The sequence below is a fragment of the Macrotis lagotis genome, chromosome 4 (genome assembly GCF_037893015.1).
Source record: "Macrotis lagotis isolate mMagLag1 chromosome 4, bilby.v1.9.chrom.fasta, whole genome shotgun sequence".
NCBI lineage: Eukaryota > Metazoa > Chordata > Mammalia > Peramelemorphia > Peramelidae > Macrotis > Macrotis lagotis.
The window spans coordinates 116,143,220-116,163,982 of NC_133661.1; the positions used below are offsets into that span (position 1 = coordinate 116,143,220).

Consider the following 20,763-nt stretch of genomic DNA (forward strand, 5'->3'; position numbering starts at 1 on the left):
TTTCTGATACTACGTCATTTAAGGAGGGAATCTATGGCATTTAGGTCATCATTGCAGATATGGGGAAGGGAAACAGGGAGAGTTTAATATCTTCACAATCAGCTTCCTTGCTCCCTATAGTGGCTTCACTCATTCAAGTCTGCATAGTAACTAGAATGCTGGGTTGGGAGCTAGGAAAATCTAGATTTGAATCCTGCTTCCAGAATTAACAGTTGATATTTTTCATTTAACCTCCCCAGGTCTCAGTTTCCTGATCTACCAAATAGGGATAAAAATACTTATTTACAAAGCTGTTCTGAAACTTAAATTAAGAAATATAAATAAGATGTTTTGCCAGTCTTAAAGCATCTTAAAATGCCAGTTATTTTTGTTTATTATTATTCTTGGAGGTTTAGATTAGATGATCATAACTTTAAGATTGCATGCTTTTGGAAATATTTTTATGTCTTTGCATTTCCATGACATAATGCAATGTCTTAGAAATAGTAGGTCCTTAATAGATTTTCTAGGATTACTAAAATTGGATTACTTGGATTACTAAGAATATATAAACTGATTCTCACCACCCTTGTTTTAGTGGTGAGTAAGATGTACTCAAGTAATTGAGCTCTTAATGCCAACAGATGCAACCATGCTTCTTTTGTACTTTTTCATCTCCCAGGCCAACAATGGTGATGGAGAATTAGTCAAAAGTGTACTCACATCTCCAGAGAATCGAATTCTCATCAAACGGATGCTAATCAAATGCGCTGATGTTTCCAATCCATGTCGTCCCCTAGAACAGTGCATTGAATGGGCAGGACGCATCTCTGAGGAATACTTTGCACAGGTAAGGAGAGAATTTGTTAAACTCATTTCCTTAGACTTTAACTTGAAGTTGTCATTAGAAACAAATATGAATGCCTATTTAGTTTTTAAAGCCCTTCACAATCTGGTCTCAGCATATCTTTCCACCCTCATTGATATTACTCCCTATACCACACTCTGTGATCTAGTCAAACCTGTCCTCTCTGTTCCTCAAAAAAAAAGTGGCTCTCCATCTATCTCCTGTCTCTGGTCCAGGAATGTACTTGGTACTTTCAGCTTCCTTATGAAATTCCTCTCTTCCTTCAAAATGCAGCTCAAGTTCATAGGCTTAGCTCAGATGACTCGTAGACTCAATATGACTGACCAAAACAGACTTTATTATCTTTACCCTCAAATCCTCACTTTTTCCAGATATCCTGCTTACTGCTAAGAGTACAACCATCTACCCACTGAAATCTGCAACCTTGGTATCATCCTTGACTCCTTTCTGTCACTCACCTCAATTTCTAATTCATTGTCAAATCTTGACATTTCTAAGCTCATAACATCTTTCCATAAATCCCTTCTCTGTATTTGCCCATCCATCATCCTACATAAAATCCTTATCGCCTCTCACTATGATAATAGCCTTCTGATTTCCCTGACTCAAATCTCTTCTAGCATGTCTGACCATGACCATGTTACTCCCCATCTCTCTCTCTCTCTCTCTCTCTCTCTCTCTCTCTCTCTCTCTCTCTCTCTCTCTCTCTCACACACACACACACACACACACAGACACTCTAAACTCCAATAGCTCTCTATTACTTTCAGGATTAAATATAAATTTCCCTGTTTTATATTTAAAGTTCTTCATAGCCTGGCTCCTTCTTTCCTTCACAGTATGCTTATACTTGACTTCTTCCTGTGCTTCTTTGTGTTTGGATCCCCAGTACCCTACATAATACCTAAAACATAATAAGTATTTAATATTGATTGATTAATGAATTCCTCGTTAAATCAGGCTAGTATAATATTCATTGGTTATACTACTTCTGAAGTGAACTGCTAGTCAACAATGTAAATAATTCATTGGTGCTGATCAATTTTTATATTATGATTGGATGAATGAAAAAGCATCTATTAAATACTATGTACCAGCTATGTGCTGAGTATTGGAAAGACAAATTTAAATCCCTCTCCTGAAATAACTTACTCTAATAGGGAAGACAATAGGGAAATGTTTCCTAGAGAGGGGTGTTTTGGTGAGGAAGCCACAAGAATGGCGAATGAAGTAATTTAGCAACTAATTAACAAGTCCTTTCCAGAAAGAGAAGTACTGATATGAATTTTCAAGAATTGAAAGACAGGAAGGAGGTTGCCTAGTGGCTTGTGTTGGGTCTGGGGGAACCTAGACATGGTCAGCTTCCGTCAGTCAGGAGTAGAGTGCCCCAAAACAGTAGCCAGAGTGCCAGATCAGAATTGGAGAGTAGAGCTCAGTAGCATGGCCCAAAAGAAGAATTTATTCAAGAGAGAAGAGATAGGAAAAAGAAAAGATGAAGTTTTAGATGAAGTGAAATCACACTAGAATATGAGCAGATGAAAACAGAATTCAGCTTAGATGGTCAACATATAAGTATTTCGGTCCTAATCAGTCTTCAAAGGAGAAATTTGTGGGAAGGGCACTTGTAAATAGTATCTGGTTCTGTAGATACTTTAAAAGAACTGAGGCAATGAAAAAAATAGGAGAAGGAAGACTGTAATAAGAAATCACTCTGAAATGCATTTGTGATTGTTCTTCACCTAGGAGGTTTCCAAGCTTTAAGCATAGTGTTGTGGCAAGATAACAAAGCTGGAGTCAGTACACCTAGGTTCTAGCCTATACTGTGCCATTAGCCAGCTCTTTAACCCTAAGCAAGACTCTCTCTGAGTTGGAACTTATATATGCATGTGTGTATGCACACACATATAAAACACACACATAAAACATGTATATACAGTTGCATATATTTTATACACATGTGTAACCACGGCCATATGCATGTGTGTGTGCATAGTATATTTAGAACATACACATACATATATAACATGTGTATATAAAATGTGTACATGCAGTATCTCAAAAGTCTTCATACAGTTTTAAGCTTATATACATATCTGCATTTTTTATATGTAGATGCATGAGTGTCCATAGACATGTGTATGAATGTATGTGTGTATGTAATTCTGTGAGGTGAGCAAGACAGGAGTTTATGTGTGCATGTGTACATACATGCATGTATATATACATATACAAGCATATATATGAATATTGTAAACATGCATCTCTTTAAATGTGTGTATCTACATCAATGTGTTTCTGAACATATATATATATAAATATATGCCCATATATATGTATACACAGAGAGAATATATTATATATATATATATTATATATGTATATATGTAAAATGCCTGTCTTGCTTACCTTACAGAACTGTAGTAAAGCTCAAATATGGGAGAATTATCCAAGATAAGGGGTAAGGTGGGGAAGAGAAGATGGATAGAAAGATTGAGAATAATCATAAGTGATTGGCTTTGTAGACTGGCGAGAGATATTATTGAATTAAATATAAGCCATGTTACCTAAATCTTATTTTAAAATATCACATTTCTATGTTGAAATGACCTTACTTGTATGTATCAAAAAAGCTCTTATACACATTCTGGAAAACATGTTCTGATGCCAACTTTTATATTCTATCCTCTGAGGTGTTTTTCACTAACATTCTTATATTGATTGTAGTTTGGGTCCATGTTTTGCCTACAGAATTTATTCTAGTCAAAGCATGACAAGGAATGGTGTGCACTCTTGGTAACCCTCAGCTCTCATTCAAGGACAAAAAAAATTGTAAAAGTCAGAAAGTTTGTACATTTAGAAGCAAATCCCTGTTTTTTATTGAATTGTCAGTAAGCTTGGGCTGCAGATTTCACTGAACTCCTAACATAGCCATTCAGAAAAGGCACAGATAGACCCTTGTCTCTTAGAGCTGGGAAGGCTCTTAAGAGGATCATCTAGTCCAACCTTCTTCATGTTACAGGTGAGTAGACTGAGGTCTAGGGGAGTTCAGTAATTTATCTAAGCCCATAATGCTTACACCTTCCCTTGGCCAGTTATTGCCAGTTTATTCTGTATTTGTCTTGTATGTACATAGTTGATTATATTTTGCATTCCCCTGCAAGCAAAACTATCTTTGCCTTTATTTTTATCTCCAGCGCTCAGCAGAGTGATTAGCAAATAACAGACACTTAATGAATGCATATTGCCTGGCCAAGGATAAGAACCCAAGTCTCTCCACTTTTAGTCAATACTCTTTCTACTTTACCATGTATCCCTTGAAATCGAAGAATCTCAGTATTCTAAGGGACCTCAGAGAGCATGTAGTCCAATCTCTACAATCAAAAATAATTTAGTAACTCATTATTGCCTCTAAGGTAAAATACAAACTCCTCAGGTGAATAAACTAAAGCCCAGAGAATAATTTAAACAGGTCTAGATCTGTGCTTTAGGAATGTAAATTTGGCAAATATATGGAGGATTGAGTACAGAAGGCAGATACTTGAAACAGGGAAACAGGGAGACCAATTAGTAGGTTATTATAGTAGACCAAGGAAAAGGCAACAAGGACCTAAGCTAGGATGATGGTTGTTTAAATGGAGAGAGAAGAACAGATGCAGACGCTGTAAATAGAATTGATAAAACTTGGCAACAGATTGGATATGGAGGGTGAAGGACAGTGAAGAGCTGAGAAGATTACTCTGGAGTTGCAAACCTGCATGATTAGAATATTGGTGCCCTTGCCAGAAATAATTTGTATTAAACATGCTAAGATTGAGATTCCTACAGGACAGACATGAAAATGTCTGATAGTTTAAGATATGGGATACACACTCAGGAGAAAAATAGGTGTATGGCTTAGTGGATAGACCACTGACCTTGAGTCAGGAGGACAGGAGTTTGAATCCAACCTCAGATATTTGACACTTACTAGCTGCATGATCTTGGACAAGTCACTTAACCCTGATTGCCTCACATCCAGGGCCATCTCCAGTCATCTTGATTCATATCTGGCTATTGGAGCTAGATGGCTCTGGAGGAGAAAGTGAGGCTGGTGACTTAGCATAACACCTACTCATTCAAATACAATTTAAGTGCTTGTCATGGTATCACCTCCCTGATGTCATGGTATTCTTTGACAATGAAGGACAAACATCATCATCAGGTATATAGATAGACACTCAGGAGAGAAATGAAGGTTAGATATAGAAATCTGAGAATTTGAAACATAGATAATAATTAAACCCATTGGATATAACAAGATCAGTAAGAGTGTTGGTAGAAAGGGAAGACAGTTTAGGTCAGAGCCCTTGAGTATACACACACAAATACCTAAAGGAGAGAATTAGAACAAGCAGACAAAAGGAGGACACTTATTAACATTAGTGTCATGAAAAAGTCAAGGAGAATATCTAGAAGGGAGACAAGTATCACAAGTTACAGGAAGGTCAAGAAAGATGAGGATTGAGGAAAGACCATTGGATTTAGCAATTAAGGGATTTTTGGAGATCTTGAAGAGAGCAATTTCAGTTAGGTATTGGAGTCAAAAACTCGAATGCAAAGGGAGTTGATAAAGCAGAGGCAAAAATAATGGACGGCCCTTTCCAGGTGTTTGACTATGAAATAGAGAAGAATTATAGCTGGGCGTGGAAGAGGGACAAGTGAATGTTGTTCTAAGGACTTAGAATATTCGGATATGCTTGTAAGTAGCATGAAAATGTTAGTGGATGAGGAAAGAACGAAAATCAGAGCAAAGATAATTTGAAGGGGTAAACTCTATAGGAGTTGGGATAGGAAATAGTATTAAAAGTATGAGCAAAAGAGTTGTTTGAGCAAGGAAAAGAGCTGCTTTCTTAATTCTTCACCTTCTTTCTTCTAATTCTTTTTCTTGTCTCCTTTTTTCTTCCTTCTTTTCTTCTTTCATCTTCTCCTCTTCCTCCTCCTCCTTCCTTTCTTTCTCCTTCTTCAATTAGAACAGAGAAAGAATGGGGCACCAAGGTAAGGAGATTAAGAGTAGAATTGGGAGAAAAATGAGTTAAGAAGGAGGAAAAGTCCCTTAAGAAAGAGGAGAGGAGTTTGTGGTCGTGAATTGAGGAGACAAGAGAAAGTTTATAGTAGATGCTGTAGGGAATGTATTTTAGGGAAGCAATCATTAAAAGACATTCTAGAACATATAGAATATGGACCAGAACTTCTGGCACATGCAGACAAGCTCTATACATGACAATGTTTTAAAATAATACAGACGAAGAAGCTAAGTCATTGGACCAAGAGCCATAATTTACTCCATATCCTCAGAAATATTAATTTCTTCTATTTAGGAAATAATTATCATGAATGAAGGGAATAACATTTTTGAGCAAGACTAACATAAATTATAAATTGAATTCAATTCAACAAGCAAGTCTCTAAGATAGGTGCTAGAGAAACAAAGACTTAATTGAAGCAATCCCTGTCCTAAAGGAGTTTACATCATAGTGATTATTCAGATTAATAAATACAAAATAACTATAGGATGTAGGAGAGCATTTTTAACAAAAATGGAGGAGGGAGGAGATCAGAAAAGGTCTAAGTTAAGATTTAGTATATAGGTGGAACCTTGAAAGGACCAGGCATGGGAAATAACTTTTGCCAAGACACAGAGATAAGAGATAGATTGGTGGGTAGGAAATTCAAAGAATCAGCAAGCATTTATTAAGTGCTTACTATGAGCTCCAGACTATGCTAAATGCTAGGAATAGAAAAAAGCAGAAAGAAAGACAGTTCCAGCCCCAGAGGAGTTTGCATTCTCTAGAACATTCTAGAGAAGGAAGATAACACATAAAAAGAAGTTGAAAACAGGACATACCTGATGTGAGGGCTTGGTAGATAAAGTTGAAAAGTTAGGAGTACAACCTGGAGATGAGTGAAGACATGATTGGTTTGGACATCATCCTTCAAACAAAGTTTGTGGAAGGAACCAGACAATTTGAGGAAGAAACCCTGGGACAAAGATTACTTCCAATATGAGAATTTGTAAAGGAATACACTGAGCTTCTAGGGTGAGTGGTTCCTCTGGGTATAATAGAGACTTGAGTACAGCTCAGAAAGAAATAGCAAGCAGATCATTTTGGTTGATTGTACAATGGGAAAAGAAGAGAAGTTTGTATTTTTTTTTAATAGATTCAATAGGGAGTCACTGAGAATGGGGACCAGAAAAAATACAATTTCCTTTATATTACAGGTGAGGAGACTGAGATTTAGAGGAGTTTGATGAATTGTCCAACATTAAGCTAGCCATCAGATAGCCACATTGTGTCAAAGAATGTTCGATTTTGTAGAAAACACTTTGCCATCTCAAAAAAGGGTCTACAATATGTCATTATTATTATTACAATGACATGAGCATTTGTGTCTCAAAGCACTTCTGGCCCCCAAATAGTTTCACGTTGAGACTAAGTTGATGTCTTTGAATGGAATTGGATTATATTGGTTGATGACATGATAGTGGTTCCTTATAGTTAGAATTTCCTAAGTGTCCAAACTGGTTTGAATATTACCTGAATAATTCTGACAATGTTTTCTGATGAATGAAATGTTTTCTGATTGGCAGACTGATGAAGAGAAGAGGCAAGATTTACCTGTGGTAATGCCAGTTTTTGACAGAAACACTTGCAGCATCCCCAAATCCCAAATCTCATTCATCGACTACTTCATTACAGACATGTTTGATGCTTGGGACGGTAAGAAATCATGAAACATATTTTTTCTTCCAAATTAAGATAATTAAATCTACACTATTTGCATCCAAATCACATTTTTTCACCTCATTTCTGACCAAAAGAGCAAAACAATGCCCCCAAAGCAGCCTAACCAGAGTAAAAGATCAAAGGATATTTTTCTCCAATCCTACCTTGCTCCATATTCCTAAAATGAACCATGCTTGTCATTGTAAAATTCAAATAGACTGGAGAACAAAGCTCATTAGGGAATTTCTGTAAACTAAGCAGTACCAAGTCCTTGAAGACTGAAGTACAGGATTGAAACATTAGCTCTCTTATAATGACCTAATTATGTTTCCTGTGATTGGAAACTGAGAATACCAATGTGGTTATGAAGCTATTGTGTGGGTCCCAGCCAGAAAGTTTCTGCCTTTAGACTCTTAAGTCCTGTAAAGTCATTGTTTCTTTTGAGAAGGTGTCAGAGTTGTGCAGATATCTAGAACACTCAGATTATTTATTTGTACAATTGATTCTTGATGATCTCTCCTAATGGATATAAGCATTCAGAAAGGTAAATAATCTTTATCATTTCTATTTGGCTTTGGTATTTGTTATGCTTACATTTGCATAGGAGTACAACTGATGGTCTGGGAATTCATACTCACTTTAGAGTCATTTTTCCCAGACATGCTGGGAAAACCTGACTCAAAAAAGACTGGGAAACTGCCTAAGTTCCCAAAACTACTCCCTCTATATACCACATTCAGTGTTTGGTATAGATTAGACAAATCTCTTTCAACAGGATATGCTTTCTCAATGCTTCATTGGAACAAGGAAAATAGAATCATATATTCAGACTTGGAAGCCAGTACTATAGATTATCTATTATATTGCTCCCCCTCCCCCACCCCATTTTACAAAGTAGGAAATAGTTCTAGATAGAAGGTGTTGAGTTATTCATTCAACAACCATTAACTGAAAATTTATTATTGACTATTCTGTTAGATACTTTGGGGAATACAAATAAACACATTTGATAGTCCCACTCTCAGGGAAATTATATAGACATATAGGATTTAGAGCTTAAATTAATTTTAGAGATTATAGGATCATAGATTTAGAGCCAGAAGAGACCTTTGAACTCTTTTTCAACCCCCTCATCTTACAGAAGAAGACACCAAAGTTCAGAGAAGTTATTTGCCCAAATCATACAGTCAGTAAATAGCAGTGCCAGAATTTGAACCTCAATTCCCCTGAATCTAAATCTATATCATTTAGTTGAAACACCTTATTCTACAAATGAGGAAACTGAGGCACAGAGAGATTAAATGATGTTCCAAAGGTCACATAATAACAAGAAGCAGAGCCAAAATTTGAACCCAGGGCCTCTGGTTTTGATCCTGTGCTCTTTCCATCATAAGACATTGACTCTAATTAGAAACATAAGAACCACAAACTCTGAATTTATAAAAAGCGGGTTCAATCTTAGGGTTGCCTTTCAGATCATGTCTTTTTGACTCCACTAATATGGGAATATTAGAATAAAGTTCATTTCTAGCTTTCTACTGATACAGGTAAAAGAGTCCCTGTTATTCATACAAGCACTTTCAGATAACAGACAGCCCTCTAAAAAATGGAGCAATAAAAAAAAACAACTAAATTCTTGCCTCAATTTCAGAAGATTTCTGCAGCCTTATAGCACTACCTTAGGGTTTGCAATTGCCTTTAAAAGTAAAACAAAATTGGGGCCATTAGAATAGGAACTACTCACTTTCTTTTATTTTTTAGAAAGATTTTATTTATTTTGAATTTTACAATTTTTCCCCTAACCTTGCTTTCCCCCTCACCCCCTTCACAGAAGGTAGTCTGTTAGTCTTTACTTTGATTTCCATGGTATGCAAGTTGAATGTGATGAGAGAGAAATCAGATAGCATTCTCCATCGTAGATACTCCAAAATTGTGCCTATTTGTTGCCCTGTTGGAATGAACAAGTCCATCAAGGTTGAACATCACCCCCATGTTGCTGTTAGGGTGTACAAAGTTTTTCTGCTTCTGCTCATCTCGCTCAGCATCAGTTCATGCAAATCCTTCCAGGCTTCCCTGAATTCCCATACCTCCTGGTTTCTAATAGAACAATTGTGTTCCATCACATATATATACCATCATATATATAAGCCATTTCCCAATTGAAGGGCATTCACTTGATTTCTAATTCTCTGCCACCACAAATAGCGCTGCTATGAATATTTTTGTACAAGTGTTTTTTTACCCTTTTTCATAACCTCTTCAGGGTATAAACCCAGTAGTGGTATTACTGGATCAAAGGGTATGCACATTTTTGTTGCCCTTTGGGCATAATTCCAAATTGCTCTCCAGAAAGGTTGGATGAGTTCACAGTTCCACCAACAATGTATTAGTGTCCCAGATTTCCCACATCCCTACAAACATTGATCTTTGTCCTTTCTGGTCATATTGGTCAGTCTAAGAGGTGTGAGGTGGTACCTCAGAGATGCTTTAATTTGCATTTCCCTAGTAACTAATGATTTAGAGCAATTTTTCATATGACTATGGATGCTTTGATTTCCTCATCTGTAAATTGCCTTTGCAGATCCTTTGACAATTTGTCAATTGGGGAATGGCTTGTCTTTTTAAAAATTTGTCTCAGTTTTCTGTATATTTTAGAAATGAGTCCTTTGACAAAAATACAAGTTGTAAAAATTGTTTCCCAATTTACTACATTTCTTTTGACCTTGGTTACAGTGGTAGGAACTCCTCACTTTCTATTGGTTCTTGACTTCATCCCAGGGATCCATATAAGCCTCCAGATTTTCAGTAAAAATCCTGAGAGTTTTTATTTTATTCACTCAGAAGAAAAACAAAATTTGGGCATGTTAATGAGTCCAATCCCTTCTCACCAGACTCACACAGTCAAAATAATAAATAAATGAACAAATAAACAAACAAACAAATAAATAATAAATAATAAGATTAATCCACAACAATATGCTCTATTTATTCAGGGACTTCTCTTTTTGGAAAGCCAGACTCCCAAGTTCAAAGGAAAAGATTGGCTCTCTCAGTGTCTTATGTTGAAATTTCCAGGTCCAGGTACTGAAGTCTGATCTGAAGTATTTGGTTTCTGGTTTGTATTCAAACTAGATCTCCCAGATCTGCCTGCTCCTTTGTATTGGTTCAGAACAAAGAAGTGGCTTTGATCTACACATAGCTTCAGTAATAAAATTATCCCCAAATGCTGAAACTTAAATCATTCATCCCCAATAAAATAGGAAAGGGTTTTCAAGTATCCAAGCAAAGGAAATGTCCCAAATTATCTCTAAGGAACTATTAATGGACATGTTTGCATTCTCCATAAGGAATGCAATCAAAGTCCCAAACCAAGATGTATTTCCATCAAGATGATTAATTAATGAGGAACAACATATTTCAGCAAGTTAACCAGATCTTCTTGTTCAACATTTATATAAAAGGTAAATAACAGCATAAGAGTTAATTAACAGCATAATTGTACAAAGCAATACAAGAGTTGCCTGAAGCTTGCATAAGACAAAGGGCCAAATCAGCAATAGAGACAATCAGTGTTTTGGAAGTTTAGAGAGGGGAATGATTCCAATAATTTAGACAAGTTCTGGAAAGAAGTCATGAAAGAGATAGGACTTATATTGCACCTTGAAGGATTTCAACAAAGGTGTATTATACAGTCATTGCTCCCATTACTGAGTTACTGAGATTTCAGCAAAGCAAGTAATTAGAGGTATTCTTAAAGCTGGAAGGGACCTTAGGGCCATGCTAATCTTTTTTTTTTTTGCAAGGCAATGGGGTTAAATGACTTCCTCAATATCACACAGTTAAGTAATTTTTAACAGTATGAGGCCGAATTTGAACTCAGATTCTCCTGACACCAGGGTGAGTGCTACCAAGCTGCCCCCTGGAAGAGACCTTAGGGATCAATTAACTTAACTCTTTTGTTTTATAGATAAGGAAAACTGAGGTCCAGAGTTAGAAAGATCATTTATACAAGATTTGCCTCAAAGTATAATTCAGATTTTGAACTCATAGACAATGAGTTGACTATTTCCAATTATGTAAGTCACATATACATTCATAATGAATCTTTATCCATTTCATTTTTCAATTTAAATTTTTCAATAATCAAAAATTTATTTTCTCTCTTCTCACCACCACTACTACCCAAGAACAAAAGGAAAAACAAATACGTATAGCCAAGAAGAAAAAAATTCCATATTGTTCATGTCCACAAAATTACATCTCAATCTATAGCCTTAGTCCATTCGTCATTTTGTCAAGAGGTGGATAGTTCATCATTGGTTCACTAGAACCATGGTTAGCTACTCTGTCAGTCATAGTTCTTAAACCCTTTATAGTTGTTTGTCGTTACAATATCATTGTTATAAATTATTCTCCTGGTTGCATAAGCTCATATAAGCTTTCTCATCTAGCTCTGAAACAATTTCCATCATCATGTATTATAGCACAATAGTATTCCATTACATTCATATAGTATAATTTGTCTAGTCATTTCCCAGTTGAGGAGTATCTCTCTTAGTTTCTATTTCTTTGACATCACAAAAAGATGTTTATACCTAGGGGGTCGTTTTTTTAGTGCTATTTACTTCAAAGCCTAAAACTCAAAAACAGGGAATGATGTGTTTACATCTTTATCTCTAGCCTTTGCAGATCTGCCCAGCATAATGCAGCATCTTGACAACAATTTCAAGTACTGGAAGGGACTAGATGAGAAGCAGATACGGAGCCTACGACCACCACCTGAATAGCGATTGCTCTTCCCCCACCCAGTCCAGGCATCCAGTTGCATTGTTCCTCAAGCTCACTTGGGTTCATTTTAAGCCAGATTCATTTGGCCTTTTCAGTATTAGTCAGACAGACCCGTGCACTTGAGGATCTGGAAAGAACATGGCAGACTCCTGTGGCCTTCAACAATTGAAAACCCATGGAGTAGAGTCAATCTTTCCTCTGATGTTACACTGGATGGATGGATGGCTGCAGAGACTATCCTGAAGAAGGTCAAATATGAACCATAAATCTGCATTCTCATCATATAAGACACTGCAGCTTAGAAGGATGATTAAAGAAATTCCCAGATCCTCAATTCAATAAATGAAGGAGAAATCCCCATGGGTAACTCATAGCTTTGTGGAGAATGTTCTGTGCTGGGTTTAGCACTTAAGAACTGCTAATAGCAATTAGACATTTGAAGGCAACTCTTCATGAACAAGTTTTTGTTCTTTGAAAAATAGACATCTTCTATTTTTTCACATCGCAGAAGGTGCAATCATTCACTTCTGAACACTACTGAAAGTGACTTCTCTCAAAAGAAATTTAGTAGCAAATGTAAAGAAAAACCACAAAGAATTTTTTTGAAGTTGATTGTTAGCCTCTATGATTAAAATATGTTTTATTTATTTTGTTAGATGTTCAATATTTTCTATGAATTTATAAATACTTAAAAGCCAAAGTCAACTTTAGATGCCATTACAAATTTACATGATTCATTTCATTGTTATGCATTACTTGATGTACAGACCTTTTATTTTCATAATGCAAAGACAAAATACTATCCAATGACACACATTTTTACTGCATTCTATGGGTAACTGTGTATGTTAACTATTGTCTCTGATTTATGCTAATCAAAGAAGGTTGTTTGGTTGACAGGTCTCACTCACTCCAGAGTACAAAGGTCTAAAAGACTCTTCTGCTCCAGAAACACCAGAGCTGTGCTATGCTAGCTATTGTTCTCTGCTCTTGTTTGCTGATGACATCCCAAAGTGAAATTATACAACCCTTGGTCAGACAGGGGAAAAAAAAAAGTTGAAACTGAACATTTTTTTCTCCTTTAAAATTTTATAATTAAATTCCCTATCAAAAGTCTGCCTTATTTTATACAGTATTTCTACAAAGCATTCCATATCATAGACAAGGGAATAACCAATGGAATATTTAGTGAATCTCAGCATTTTATAGCCTCTCTATTTTCCTTGGCAGTGGAAATCTTTAACTCTGGAAATTTGTAAAGGTTCTGTACCTTCACAATTTGAATGAAGTAAACACCAGAAAACAATAAAACATATATTTTAAGAAGTGTCTAAGCTTGAACTGTTTTATTTTCCACATGTTCTTTTTTTTCATTCCCTGGAATTCTTCCTGATATAAAAATAGGGATTAGATCTGTGATTTACTATAATGAACTCCTACTTTCAGTGTTGGTTCAGCAGCTATTGTGCAATGATAGTCTTAGAAAGCTTTCTAGAAACCACTGAAAGGTTAAGTACCCTACCTCAAGTCACACAGACAGTAAATGTCAGAAGCAGGACTTGAACCTAGATATTCCTAGCTCTAATGTTGAACCTCTATCCACTACATGATAGTGCTTCTCAGATAAATTTTTAAGAAAATTCAGTGCCACATATGTTACACATTCTTAGAACCTCTGCTGGAAGAGGCTTAAGGTTAATGGAATTCTTAGAACCCAGAGGTAGTAGGGTTAAACAGTTGATTAGTTTTCTATAGGTTTCTATATAGTGAGCCCCTCCCTGGAGGAGGTCACCAGGCTACATGACCATCTGACCCAGATCTGATATCAGCAGTGGGAAGGAAGGAGAAAAGGAAGGAGAGGAAAGAGATTCAATTTTCTGTTTAATGTGAAACCTACTCTGAAGTTTCACTTGGGATTTTTTTCCCTTAGGCTCTTAAATCATAGTTTTATAGCTGGAAGAATGCCTTGGATATCATCTAGGCAACTACTCCTTTAATGCTAAAAGAAATCTTACAGTTTACAGATAAGGAAATGAAGACCGGAGTCAAAATGGCCTGGCCAGGTTTTTATAGCTAGTTAATAGCAAAACCAACCAATGAGGCAAAAAATTATTTAAACACACATTAAGTAGCAAATTTCACAATAGGCACTGAGAATACAAAAACGAAAAATAAATAGCCAGGACTAAAACTTTAGGTCTTCACAGATTTAATCTAGAATGGTACAGATGAGAGGGCCTGGATTTGGAATCAGAAAAATAGGAATTTGAATCTAGGCTCTGCCTGTTCAACCTTGACCTTAATCTGAAATTCAGTTTTTTCATCTGCAACATGAAGAGGTAAGGAACATATACTTAGAGACTGAAGGAACCTTAGGGTTCATGTAGTTCATACATCTCATTTTACAGATGACAGAGCTGAGACAGAGAGGAGAAGCAATTTGTTCAAAGTCAACCAGGGAACAAGGAGCAGAGTTATCTGAATCCAAATTTGGCTCTCTTTCCAGTGCACCAAACAACTTGGTTAGACCACCAAGGTTTAATTTCCGTTGGCATAGCCTCCAAGTACTCTGTGATTATTGTTTGACCTTCGTTCTAGAAGAGGATCGATGCCATTGGGGAGGTGATGCCATGATGTGCAAGTGAATTGGATGTGCAAGTGAGGGAGGGGCATGCAAAGTAACCAGCCTTACTTTCTCCAGATCAGGAGAACTAGAGATGGCCCAGGATGCAATGGGAGACCTTGGTATTTTTAAGCTAGGGTCTTTATCGGGTCTCAGTGTGAATGAGACAGTGATTAAGGTAAAAAAGGCAAAGAATGACCTCTTTTAACCTATTTTTTTTAATCAATCTGGAAAAGGAAGATCATCAAGATTTCTGATCAAAACAGAAATAAATGCTAATTACATTCACTCTGAGCAATCAGCATTTAAATAATGACCCCCTGGGCTAAGAAGGCATCGAAGGAGGACTTCAGTATTAGCATTCACTGATTTCCAAGGTATAAATGTTCACACTGAAAATGAAACACTTGGCTCTCTAGAGCAGTTCAAGTTTCTTGTAGCACCTTCCTGATCCCTCTTTTGTGCCGGATCCACAGTGATTCATCAACTTTGTGAGGCACTACTGTGTCACTCCTAGTTCTTCTGTCCGGACTGTGATCTTAAAGGACTTATTTAATTGTGCCAAGGGGCTTCTAGTGGAGGAAATCGAAGAGGGAACATTTAATGTCTTGAAGAATGAACTCATGGCTCATTGTAAGAATTAACACATTTCATTTTGCCATGAGGCCATCTTCTCGTCTTTTCCCCTCTTGGACTCTCCAATTTCCAGTAACTAGAAGTCATCATTGTTTATGCTTCTTCTTGAGAAGGGATCCCCATGGCTATCCAATTCTCAGGTGTGGGTGTCGTGTCTATTTACAAGGTAGATCAAAGATGCCTGGGTTTGCTGCCGCAGGTTAACTCTAGCTGAGGGGTAGCTCAACTAGACTCTAGAAGGACCTGTTGGGTGTCAAAATGATCAATCCAATTGCTGTACAAATTTAGCTTTTTGTGACAGTTCATCCACCTACAAATTTCAGTGTCTGGGGATGTGGGTGAAAATGAAATTGAATCTACTAAAAATAATACTTAGTGGATCTGATGATTGAACTGTGGGCAGGCTGAAAGTGCTCTAAGTATTTACGGTCTGCATAGACAATGATGGAGTGAAGCATCTCCTCTGCCTCAAATGTAGTACCAATGGTTTCCTCTACTAGATAGTGTAGTTCTCTGTATTGGTCAGTTTGCAAAAAAAGTAAGCCCCAGTCCTGGAGGGAAAAAGATGAGAGGATGACCTCCATTGTCCCTGTAATGAGCTAGTAACCAGCTGGCATGAGCAAGATGATAATGTGCCCTCTTCATCCTTCCCCACATGTCCACTGAAACAATTAAATGGGTCCAGAAAGAGTGTTGGCAGGACGAAAAAACTAAAAGTGACACAGCAGTGTCTCACAAAGCTAATGAATCACTGGGTCCTGCACAGAGGAGGATGGGGATTGTTACAGGAAGCTTGATTAGCTCTGGAGAAGCAATTGTTACATTTTCAGGGATCATTTACACCTTGGAAATGAGTAAATGCTACAAAAGAGGAGTTGATTGTTCTGTTGATTGTCTAGACTTAAGGAAGTGTTAGTAATGCCGATTAGATTTAAAAGTGTGTCATGCATTTTTATTTTTTGAGAGCTGGTTGTTAAACTTTTTCGAGTACACAGGAAATCCCCTACTGCCTCCAACTTGCTGAAATGCATTCAGACTCCTTATTGATTTATTCCTCTTAAGTGACCCCCAGGAACTCCATCTCTCCTGTTCAAGTTGGCATTCCTCTACTTTGGATAATTACTGGCTCTGGATTAAGTATCAGCACCAAAGGAATTAGACAAAAGATTACAGACCAATTGGGTATGGTGAACAGTTGGAAACTTTTCATTTGGATAAACTACCACCATATTCTAACAGATTTTGAATCCCTAAAAAATAAAAATGGAATTCTATCAGGGTTACAGAGCCCTAAAAAACTCCTAATTTTACTCAAGACAAACACATTTAGCCAGGTGTTTACACAATATCTGTTCCATTCCATTTATGGCTTCTTCATATCTGGATCAGGTAATATACTCCTGGAAGTGTAATTTGGTAAATATCACCAACTAAGCTAACTAGTCCATCAAGGGTAAAGAATATTAGTTCTTGATGATAATGGCATCCAGAATGAATCTCAGATTACCACCACCTCAATTACATAATTAGCTCTGGGTCTTTGATGGGGAAGGTAGAAGGTTGGATGAAACTTCTGATTCTTTTCGAAAAAATGCTTGCAGGAGCCATATTTGATGTACCAAGTGTTTGGAGTTAGCAGATTAGAGATTCCAAAACCAAGCTAATGGCAGGAATAATAAATATTGTGGCAATTCCTCTGCTTTAGTCATGTTTATCATCCTTAAATAATCCTGACACTCAGAAAGGTTTGTGATGCAGGCTTTGACTGGGGATTAAGGTCAAAGACAAGCACATAGCTGAGCTAGGTATTAAATGCATGAGATACTAAAACATCTAACAACAATAGAATCACACACAATGGATTTATTGGCTATATCAATCAATCAATTCCTAATACTATTCAGAGTGGGAGATTAGATTATATTTATATTAAGCAACTGAAAATGTTCTCCTACCTTGACCTGCAGAAAAGGAGGGAGGGAAGGGACCAGGCAATGTGATTAGGGATGTGAAAAAAGGTAAAAAAAAAAAGTCTCTAGTTTACAGCTCTTGGAAGGAAACACGCAAATAACCATGTACAAACAAGATATATACCAGTAATAATAGTATAAAATGAAGATAATCAATAGAGGGAAGGCACTAGAATTAAGGACCAGGCCTAGTATAGTGACTGACACATTGCAGGCCCTGAATAAATGCTTTTGATTGAGCTTTTTCACAGAAAATATGATGATTTAAAAATCATAATTTTGTGGCTATTTAGACATTTTTCAGTCATCTAATTCTTTGTGATATCTTTTGGGGTATTCTTGATTTGCTATTTCTTTTTGCAGCTCATTTTACAGATTAAGAAACTAAGGCAAACAAGGTTATGTCTTGGTCACCTAGTTATTAAGAATCTAAGGTTCTGTTATACTTCGAATCAAAGTTGATTCAAGTCCTTTACATATCTAGTGTTTGGTTTTTTTTCTGTTAACATGGCAGTTTGTAATATGGCTATTATACTCATTCCCTAACCTAGTGTTATCAAAATAAATCACAATTATGTGGAACTTTAAACTTTCTAAAATGCAATAATCCTGTAAATTAGATTTGACAAGTATAAGAATTGCTTTTCCCATTCAGAGAAGGGAAAACCAAAGTTCAAGATCACATTCATAGCTAATAAGTGACAGAGCTGAGATTTGAACACAGGGCCTACTAATTCTATACTCAGTTCTCTTTCAACCCATTAAACAAGCTACCTGCAGGTCTTTCTTCCTACTAAACCCCAGGTTCTGTACTCTTCTCACTCTGCTGCTTTCTCCTGCAGGATAATCCAATTTACCCAAATTTGACATACAAGGATATGCTGGTAAGTGTTTAGCAACTTCCTTACTGGGGGAAAAATGTGCTTATGATACACTCAGGTTTCATCTGCATTATTCACATTTTCTCCATCACTTTCTTAAACATGTCCAGTCAGAAAACCCATAAATTAATCACCAATTTCTGAGTTGTAAATGCTCACACTGAAAATTTTCAATTGGTTCTTATGAATCTTAGTAGTGGGGTCCAGTCCATCTCTTCTTATGAATGTCCTGTAATCCATAGAAATAATCTGCCTCTTCCTTCACCTACCCATCAGGCTCCTCCCTTCCCCTTCTACCAAGACAGCAATCAATCAAGAATATTGTGGTTGATCTGGGGGACTATCTGACTCAGTAGTTCTTCTGAAGCACTGATTTTCTTCTCTTTAAGAGCATTGCATGTATTCCACACTTAGCTTGTTTCATGTCTTTGATGGTTCCCAATTCAGTTAATTCTTCCTTAAGCAATCTCTGCTTGAGGGAAAGAAGGTTTAATTAAAGGAACATGAGGAAATAGATGAAAACTTTATGGAGATAATAAAGGAGACTTTGGGGGCACATGAAAAGGTTTTAGAAGTTAAAGGCACAGATTTTTATTATAGTTATAATTTCAATTCAGTCTCAGATGCTTTCAGATAGAATGTTAGTATTGGAATCATGAAAACATGAGTTCAAATCTTGCCTCTGACATTTACTAGTCATAAGCTCCATGCACCAGAGGCAACTCCCTAGGACTTCTCTACCAAGTCATGAGTGCTTAAGATCTGGTTGGTGGAGAGAGTTCCCCATGTTGATATCTTTAAATATCAGTTTAATTATATATTTTAGATTATATGTAATTATAGATAAAAAAAAAAACTGAGAACTAGAATGGTAAAGAAATTGGCCTAATATCACATAGCCTATCATTGGACTAGCCAGTATAGAACTAGAACCTAGGACTTCTTTGCTAGCACAATCCAGGGTTTTAACATGGTCATGATATTCCAGCTGTGTAGAATAATAGCGGATACTGTGCTAATGTGTCCATCAGGAATTCAGTGAGTCAAACAATGAAGATTTAAATAGAGCAGAAGCCTTACCAATGTAGATTGAGGCAAAGGCCAAGCTTTGCATGCATGCTAGAGATATTAACAGCCCTTCTCTTCCTGAATTTTCTTAAAAGGGAGAGGAAAAAGTTAAAGAAAAGTAGGAAGGAGTTGTGCTCCCCCAGTCTTCCTCTAAGGAATGACTAGATGTAGAAGAAGCAGAGTCTGAATCACAGGGAAATCTTTTCCCAAGGGCTAGTATCTCAAATAGGTCAACAAGACTCAACAAGACCAGGAAGAAGCTGAATAAACTTCTGAACAATTCTTTCCATACTGCCTAAAAGAGACTTTGAAAAAATAGAAGTATTCTACACTGAATAATATGATGATAATAATAATAGGTAACATTTTTATAGCCCTGAACTAAGCACTTTACAATTCTCATCTGATCCTGTGAGGATGGTGCTAGTATTATCTTCATTTTACAGATGATAAAACTAAGGCAAACACATGGAGTGACATAGTCAGGGTCACAAAGTTGCTAAGTGTGAATTTGAATTCAACCCCACTTAATCATTGTTTGTATACTGATTGCTCGGAGTGAATGAATGTAAATAGTAATTATTTCTGTTTTGACCAGAAATCTTAAGACTCTTCCCCTCCAGATTGATTTTGTTGACTACATAAAAGAGATCTTTTTTGCTTCACTTCTTTTTATCAGCTCACCAATGAGCATTGTCTCAGTCAAACTGAAATGTGTTAAAGATCTTAGTTTACTAGGTCAAAATCTCCCATTGCATCCAGGACCATCCCCAGTCATCCTGATGCATATCTAGCCACGGGACCCAGATGGCTCCTGAGGAGAAAATAACCTAGTAACTTTGCATATCTCTCTGTCACTTGAATTCAGTTCACTTGCCTGTCATGGCATCACCTCCCTAAAGTCATGGTTCTCTTCAAGAATAAAGAATAAAATAAACAAGCAAAACCTCATTGCCCCATATTGGGATCAAAAGGAGTTGGAGAATATACAAACCTGTAAGAGGGAATATTTCCAAATAGTATCATATCTACCATATATGTAAAAGGAAAACTGGACCCCTATTCATCAGTTCTTAGTAGATGCTCTCCTTGAAACATGGTGAATCTTTCTAGGCCCTGGGATTTTTCAAGGCGCCTAAGGAATGGCATATGCTCACTAAAGAAAAGAAGGAAAGAGGCAATTTGG

At 36.7% G+C, this 20,763-nt stretch overlaps 1 protein-coding gene across 6 annotated transcripts in view; it reads left to right on the plus strand.

Annotated features, from left to right (window-relative positions):
- The window catches only part of PDE8A (phosphodiesterase 8A), a 263,475-nt gene extending 245,498 nt beyond the window's left edge, over positions 1-17,977 (plus strand). For 3 of the 6 annotated variants that reach the window (XM_074233948.1, XM_074233947.1, XM_074233952.1), the window contains 3 exons: positions 662-829; positions 7,476-7,605; positions 12,292-17,976. In XM_074233948.1, the coding sequence (XP_074090049.1) occupies positions 662-829; positions 7,476-7,605; positions 12,292-12,398 (405 nt within the window). In that variant the 3' untranslated portion in view covers positions 12,399-17,976. Of the gene's footprint in view, positions 1-661; positions 830-7,475; positions 7,606-12,291 lie in introns of all 6 variants that reach the window. The other 3 variants (XM_074233949.1, XM_074233950.1, XM_074233951.1) reach the window with 2 other exon arrangements.
- Positions 17,978-20,763: the final 2,786 nt, after the last annotated feature.